At 46.7% G+C, this 8,602-nt stretch overlaps 1 protein-coding gene across 1 annotated transcript; it reads left to right on the forward strand.

Annotated features, from left to right (window-relative positions):
• Positions 1–3,165: 3,165 nt before the first annotated feature.
• On the forward strand, positions 3,166–3,741 carry LOC138955316 (high mobility group nucleosome-binding domain-containing protein 5-like). The gene has a single exon (XM_070326938.1). It carries the CDS (start codon positions 3,166–3,168, stop codon positions 3,739–3,741), a length of 576 nt encoding a protein of 191 aa, XP_070183039.1.
• The last annotated feature ends 4,861 nt before the right edge of the window (positions 3,742–8,602 follow it).

An 8,602-nucleotide genomic window follows, 5' to 3' on the forward strand; every position in this document is an offset into this window, starting at 1 on the left:
CATCACCACAAATTACATCAAGTGAATTTGACAGAACACAATTGAAATCTCCACATACAATAACGTCATCTGTTTCAATCGTTTCAATGTGGGTACTTAATTTTTTAAGAAAAGGTTCTTTCTCATTCACTATTGTTGGGGAGTACACATTGATTACATACAGTTTCTTATCATCTATCTGAATTTCTACACCTAACATTCGGTCTGTTTTAAACACACATTTTACATCATGTTGAAAGTTCTTATTCACTAAAACTAGCTGACCCATACTGTGGTAGGAGACAGTGGAATAAAACATCTTCCCTCCCCATTCTTTTTCCCATAGTTCCTTAACGTCGTCAGTAATATAAGACTCTTGTACGCATATTATATCTGTTTTTTCTTTCTTTTTGTTATTGAAAAACGTTTTTCTTTTTATCGCATTTCTCAATCCGTGTATGTTAACAGAACATATTTTGATAGTATCCATATTAATTCATATTAATCAATCAAAAGTTACATATATGGTAAAATCGGTGTGAGTACTCGTAAGTCCGTGGGGCACCAGTCCGTTAACCGCAGGTAACCATGGATGAGACAAAATCAGGTCTCGGTCTCCTCAGTCACGCTCACTGCTTGGTTGTCCGTGTCGGTCGTCTCGTTCTCGGTCTCACGTGCGATCCGTGTCGCCCCACTCAGAGGAGGGGATTCCCCTCCTGTCTCAACGCGGGCGGACTTGGACGATTCCATGTCTGTCTCTGGTGGGGGGTGCTGACGCTTGTTTGGGGGACATGAGCAGTGATCTGACTTGTGAAAGAAATGATTGTTTAAGTGAGTTCCTTGCGCGTCTGGCCGGTGTGGAGGGGGGTGTAGAGGGAGTAACAGGTGGGGGCATGGTGTTACTGAACAGAGGCCAGGTGGGCACAGACGTACCAGCGTTCTGGGTCCCCAGCACAGCAGCAGAATGGTGGGGAGGTGGAGGGGGAGGGGGAGGAGGGGGAGCAGACGAGGAAGGTTGAAGGAAGAAGGGGTATGAGCCGGCGGGGGGTCCCGGGGAAGGGGACAGAGGGGGTCGCCAACCTTGTGGCCCGAGTTGTGACATGAACGACACACCACCTCTTGGGTGCAGGTGAAAGCCGCATGACCAAATGACAGACAGTTAGTACACTTGGAACGTTCAGGCGCTGATTTCTGCTCCCGGTGGAAAAACGAGGCAGTGAATCCACCAATGGAGGCCTTGGAGGGAAGGGGGGAGGGGGGAATCTCAATGTAAACAAACCTCCGGCCTGTCAACCATCGCGTGAGCCCTCCTCGATCGTCTCTATCCCTCTCCATCATCAGCTTTGACTGTAGTTTGCAGCCCATGTCCACTATTTTACTCTCTATGTCGCTGTTTGCTACCGTGATCGGAACATTCCCGACTGTTAACCTCGTAGTTTGAACTTCTTGTCCCTTTGCCCGGAGTAAAAACGGGTTTTTGTCACACAATGTGAGAAGATGCCCGCGAATTTCGATCCCCCGTGTGAGGAGTTTGTTGCGCGAGTCTTGGGTCTTGGGGTAAATCCTCCACAGCCCTCCTATACGTTGTGCCCCAATGATCGAGGCGTATCCACACTGCAACTCGGCTGCTGCACATAACTCGTGGACCGTGTAAGCGCCAGCTGTGTCGGGTGGCAAGTGTTTGACAAGAACGGGTGGAGCCCGTGCGACACTGTCACCACCTTCATTGTCTGCACCGTTCGCGTCAGCCATGGCGGCCATGATGACAGTTCACTCGCACACTAACACACAATGTCAGGTAAAGAGAAAGGCGAGAAAAGTAAAGAGGTTCACTCACTTTGTTGCACTGAAAGCACACCACAATCGTTCCTGCGAATGAAATACCACTTCAAAAAAACGATAACCACATATATATCCATAGAGAAAGCCAGAAAATACAAGAAAATCTGGAGCGCGAAGTCAAACACAGCCGCTCGACCCGAGCGCGCAACCGGAAATCCGGGGCTGAGGTTATTGTGTCGAACTCAGCAGTGATCCCTTCGTTCACAGCATTATCAACTGTACTGGCTCTTGATACGTACTGGACCGACTTTAGTCTTTTTTCTTCATCGAGGGGCAGCCAGCCTGCCTCTAGGTACACTAGTTTGTTTATGGAGTGTTTTGGGAGATCAAACATGATTTTGAGTGCAGCCATTTCGGCTCTTTTCAATAGTTTTAGATTCGATTTTGATGCAGCAAAAATTGCTTCTTGACCATAGGTTCAACGGGATCTTATAATGGCTTTTGAAGATGATGAAGAAGAGGGAAGAAGAAGGTGAAGGGGGATTAGTGACAGAACAGAGGAATAGAGATGGTGAACAGGAGGTGGGGGGGGGGGGGGGGGCAGTGGGAGGAAGGGGGAAACGATTCGTAAGGTCAGGAGGACAGAAGTTGATTGGAGAAGGAAGTGAGTAGAGGACAGGAAAAGAGAGGGTGAAGGGGGTGGAAGTGAGAGAATGAAGAAAGGATAGGTGAGAGAGTGAAAGAAGAGACAGGGCAAAGAGAGGATAACTGGGAGAATGCAGGAAGAGACAGGGCGAAGAGAGGATGGTTGGGAGATTGGAGGAAGATCCAGGGCGAAGAGAGGATGGGTGGGAGATTGGAGGAAGAGACAAGGCAAAGAGAGGATGGTTGGGAGATGGAAGGAAGAGACAGGGCGAAGAAAGGATGGTTGGTAGATTGAAGGAAGAAACAGGGCGAAGAGAGGATGATTGGGAAATTGGAGGAAGAGACAGGGCAAATAGAGGATGGTTGGTAGATTGAAGGAAGAAACAGGGCGAAGAGAGGATGATTGGGAAATTGGAGGAAGAGACAGGTCGAAGAGAAGATGGGAGGGAGATTGAAGGAAGAAACAGGGCGAAGAGAGGATGATTGGGAAATTGGAGGAAGAGACAGGTCGAAGAGAAGATGGGAGGGAGATTGGAGGAAGAGACAAGGCAAAGAGAGGATGGTTGGGATATTGAAGGAAAAGACAGAGCAAAGCGAGGATGGCTGGGAGATTGGAGGAGGAGACAAGGCAAAGAGAGGATGGGTGGGAGATTGAAGGAAGAGACAGGGCGAAGAGAGGATGGGTGGGAGATTGGAGGAAGAGACAAGGCAAAGAGAGGATGGTTGGGGGAGTGAAGGAAGACACAGGGCGAAGAGAGGATGGGTGGGAGATTGGAGGAAGAGACAGGGCGAAGAGAGGATGGGTGGGAGATTGGAAAAAGAGAAAAGGCGAAGAGAGGATGGGTGGGAGATTGGAGGAAGAGACAAGGCGACGAGAGGATGGGTGGGAGATTGGAGGAAGAGACAGGGCGAAGAGAGGATGGCTGGGAGATTGGAAAAAGAGAAAGGGCGAAGAGAGGATGGGTGGGAGATTGGAAAAAGAGAAAGGGCGAAGAGAGGATGGGTGGGAGATTGGAGGAAGAGACAAGGCGAAGAGAGGATGGGTGGGAGATTGGAGGAAGAGACAAGGCGAAGAGAGGATGCGTGGGAGATTGGAGGAAGAGACAGGGCGAAGAGAGGATGAGTGAGAGAGTGGAGGAAGAGACAGGGCAAAACGAGGATAACTGGGAGATTGGAGGAAAAGACAGAGCAAAGCGAGGATGGCTGGGAGATTGGAGGAGGAGACAAGGCAAAGAGAGGATGGGTGGGAGATTGAAGGAAGAGACAGGGCGAAGAGAGGATGGGTGGGAGATTGGAGGAAGAGACAAGGCAAAGAGAGGATGGTTGGGGGAGTGAAGGAAGACACAGGGCGAAGAGAGGATGGGTGGGAGATTGGAGGAAGACACAGGGCGAAGAGAGGATGGGAGGGAGATTGGAGGAAGAGACAAGGCGACGAGAGGATGGGTGGGAGATTGGAGGAAGAGACAGGGCGAAGAGAGGATGGCTGGGAGATTGGAAAAAGAGAAAGGGCGAAGAGAGGATGGGTGGGAGATTGGAAAAAGAGAAAGGGCGAAGAGAGGATGGGTGGGAGATTGGAGGAAGAGACAAGGCGAAGAGAGGATGCGTGGGAGATTGGAGGAAGAGACAGGGCGAAGAGAGGATGGGTGGGAGATTGGAGGAAGAGACAGGGCGAAGAGAGGATGGGTGGGAGATTGGAGGAAGAGACAAGGCAAAGAGAGGATGGTTGGGGGAGTGAAGGAAGACACAGGGCGAAGAGAGGATGGGTGGGAGATTGGAGGAAGAGACAGGGCGAAGAGAGGATGGGTGGGAGATTGTAGGAAGAGAAAGGGCGAAGAGAGGATGGCTGGGAGATTGGAGGAAGAGACAAGGCGACGAGAGGATGCGTGGGAGATTGGCGGAAGAGAAATGGCGAATAGAGGATGGGTGGGAGATTGGAGGAGGAGACAAGGCGAAGAGAGGATGGGTGGGAGATTGGAGGAAGAGACAAGGCGAAGAGAGGATGGGTGGGAGATTGGAGGAAGAGAAATGGCGAATAGAGGATGGGTGGGAGATTGGAGGAGGAGACAAGGCGAAGAGAGGATGGTTGGGAGATTGGAGGAGGAGACAAGGCGAAGAGAGGATGGGTGTGAGATCGGAGGAAGAGAAAGGGCGAAGAGAGGATGGGTGGGAGATTGGAGGAAGAGAAATGGCGAAGAGAGGATGGCTGGGAGATTGGAAAAAGAGAAAAGGCGAAGAGAGGATGGTTGGGAGATTGGAGGAAAAGAAATGGCGAATAGAAGAAGGCTGGGAGATTGAAAAAAGAGAAAAGGCGAAGAGAGGATGGTTGGGAGATTGAAGAAAAAGACAAGGCGAAGCGAGGATGGCTGGGAGATTGGAGGAAGAGACAGGTCAAAGAGAGGATGATTATGAAAATTAAGGTAGAGACAGAGCAAAGAGGGGATTGTTCGGAGAGTGTAGGAAGAGACAGAGCAAAGAGAGGATGGTTCGGAGAGTGTAGGAAGAGACAGGTCAAGGAGAAAATGGTTGGGAGAGTGTAGGAAGAGACAGGATGAAGAGAGGATGAGTTAGGAGAGTGTAGGAAGAGACAGGTCAAAAGAGGTTGGTTGGGAGAGTGAGGAAGAGACGGGTCAAAGAGAGGATGGTTAGAAAAGTGTAGGAAGAGACAGGCCAATTAGGGGATGGTTGGGAGAGTGGAGGAAGAGAAAAGGTGAAGGGAAGATGGGTTAGAGAGTGGAGGAACAGATATGGCGACGGGAGAGTTCGTGAGAGATTAGATGATTAGACAGCGTAAAAAAGGATTTGTGGGAGCTTTTAAGAAGGGACTTGGCGAAGAGAGAATGGCTAAGAAAGTGGAGGAAGAGGCAGGGTGAAGGGAAGATAAGTTAGAGTGTAGAGGAAGAGACAGGTTGAAGGGAGAATGGGTTAGAGAATGGAGGATGGTTAGGAGAATGTAGGAAGAAACAGGGCCAAACAAAAGATGGTTGGCTGAGTGTACTAAGAGACAGGTCAAAGAGAGGATGGTTGGAAGAGTGTAGCAAGAGGCAGGGCGAAGAGAGGATGGTTAGAAGAGTGTGGGAAGAGAAAAGGCGAAGAGAGGACAGTTAGGCGAGTGAAGGAAGAGACAGGGCGAAGATTCAAGAGAGGATGGTTAGGAGAGTGTATGAAGAGACAAGTCAAAGAGAGGCTGGTTAGGAGAGTGTAGGAAGAGACAGGTCAAGGAGAGGATGGTTGGGAGAGTATAGAAAGAAACAGGGCGAAGAGAGGATGGTTAGAAGAGTGTGGGAAGAAACAGGGCAACAAAAGGATGGTTGGGAGAATGTAGGAGGAGACAGGTCAAAGAGAGGATGGTTCGGAGAGTGTAGCAAAAGACAGTGCGAAGAGAGGATGGTAAGAGGAGTGTGGGAAAAGAAAAGGCGAAGAGAGGATGGCTGGGAGTTTGAACAAAGAGACAAGGCGAAGAGAGGATGGGTGGGAGATTGGAGGAAGAGACAGAGCAAAGCGAGCATGGTTGGGAGAGTGCAGGAAGAGACAGGGCAAAGGGAGCATGGTTGGGAGAGTGACGAAAGAGACAGGGTGAAGAGAGGATGGGTTAGAGAGTAGAGGAACATAAACGGTGATGGGAAGATGTGTTAGAGAGTGGAGGAACAGATATGGTGAAGTAAGAGTTAGTGAGAAAGTTACGTGTAAAGTTTCAAAGCTCTAGCTTAAGAAATGGGCGAATAAACGAACGCAGTGTTAAGTTGTTCATCTAGGAATTGCCTTGAAGACTGCAAGCCTTACGCTGACGATCACGAAGGCTCTCCTGCTCAGATGAGTCACACAGTTCATTTTTCAAATATTCAGCATCATTATATTGACTCTAGCTCTTATCAGAAATAATGCTACCTCTTAAAATAGAAATACATTATGCTCTGAACCAGATTGAGGAAGACTACTCCCCTCTGTTATTTTTTGTTTCAAGCTGTAAACACTATCACTAGCATTTATACTATAGCATTAAACCAAAAGGCATCATTATGTTGTCATATTTTGCTCGTGCATTGCTAAATGTATGTGGATAAACTTTGGAAGTCAGAAATGGGGTTCTGGAAACTAAGCATGTCACACTAAACTCGCACCACAAAGCGACATTATTTTTCAGGAAACGTCTCGCACGCTTTACTGGGCTGGGGGTTAGGAAGATTGGAAGGTCATAGTGACATAGTATACGGTTCAAATTCATTCATATTTTACAGATATGATGTAGACATCATACTTGACAAAAATATATCCATTGAAGCCAAACAACAATACTAGTCTTGTGTGAATTTATTTTTAATCAAAGCTTACGTACATTTTGGACGACGTCTTTACTGGATTTAGGGTAGAGTTCATAATAATGATACTGTCACCAGCATCCTCGGCCAAAGCAGTTGCAAATTGTTTTGTGATAGTCAAAAGATACCAACTAACACATTTATATGTAAAAAGTACCAGTTTGAGTTCGTAATTTGGCTGAGAACTTTTTTCAGAGGCAAGCGTCTGAAATGCTCGTGCATCACTCTTCATGGTATAGTTGAATTTTGACTGAAAAGAGAAAGTGCGCCCTTGAATATTTCTTGTTAACATCAATTTTCATGTTCGGCAGGCCCCAAGTTTAAAAAAAATACCCATCTGGTTGAGTCCGCTTTTGGGCGCACGGTCAGCCCTCCGCAGTGACGGAGTATAATGACCCCTCTGCGTCTTCTTTGATCATAGTTATAGCAGCGGCTAGTTTGTTTAAAAAAAGCCTTCAGACTGAATCAAAGTTTTGACCTATTGCTCTTTTTCTCTGTCTCATATGAGTCTTTTTGTAGATGGGAGGACGGGCATGGACACAATCGATGCTAAACGTTAACCAGAGGGGCATATGCGATGACTCAACCCTCTCATCTACGGCTAGACGTTTAGAACGTGATGTTAATTCATCAGAGACAACACAGTAATCAATGACGCTATTTCCATGTACGGAAACATATGTAAAGTGTTCTGATAAATCGGGAGTGCAGTTGCCGTTTAAAATATGCATAATAAAAGATGAACAAAGGGAAAGTAGCTCCCAACCCAATTTGTTAGCCACCCTGTCCTCTGATGACGTGTTGCAAACATAGAAATCACATCGCTTATCGGCGCTACCCATTTCATCAACAGGGCACACGTTAGATTGATACTGGCCTAGCTGTTCTTGCGTTTAAGCCTCCACAAAGAATGACCTGCAAATCTCCATATTTTTCAAACATGTCAAGGAGACAACACTCTAACTCATCGATATGGCATTTAGTCTGTTTCGTGTTATAATATGGCGACGTGGTTGAAGAGACATAGGCTGCCATGTAAATAATGTCTCCCTCTGTATTAAGCAATGCTTTGGACAGTTTTAAACATAAGATATGAGCATAATCAGTATCAACATGATAGACTAACTTATTTATATCTTTCTTTACGAGAACAACCACGCCCCCTGACCTCCGACCATGTCTCGTTAGCTTAATAGCCGATTTCTGGGAGACTTGAAAATCATTATAGTGTCGTGATAGGTCGAAAGCTTTATCTAAAAATTTCTCAGCAAGACAGACAATATCGAACTTCAGGATATAGCCCACAAAATCAGGATCAGGTAACTTAGAAGCCAAGCCATTGACAAGGTCGCTTTCATTAGTCTTGAAGTCGTGTAATTGTTTATTCACATATTTCACCGTACTGTCGCGCTGCAATTGTCAATTATCACACTGACTAGAGTCATCAATTACAGAAGTACTTAACATAAATAATAAAATGAAAAAAAGTAACTCACAGTTTGTTTTGAGTCCACAAGACGTTTAAGCAGTTGACGAATAAACAGGGTACGGCTCAGCACCATCTCACATGCTTTAGCACTGACATCAGGGTTAGTCAACAGTCTGATAAACTTCAGTGAATTGTTTAGTAGATCTGGTGTCTGTTTACAATTTTCCGGAGTCGTAGTTGACAGCAAATCAGTCACAACATTGCAAATGAGATCGGCACACTTTTCTTCAACCAACATATCTCTTGCTTTCTCTGCAATGTTTTGATTGTCTTTGACAGATTTGCGGTCAATATGTCGGAGCCGTGTACACATGCTTATAACATGGAGTGTGCACGTTTTTATGCGTTCACTTTTTTCTTGTTCAGCTTTTTTGTCATCGCCTTGGCTCAG

Source organism: Littorina saxatilis, unplaced genomic scaffold (assembly GCF_037325665.1).
Source record: "Littorina saxatilis isolate snail1 unplaced genomic scaffold, US_GU_Lsax_2.0 scaffold_81, whole genome shotgun sequence".
NCBI lineage: Eukaryota > Metazoa > Mollusca > Gastropoda > Littorinimorpha > Littorinidae > Littorina > Littorina saxatilis.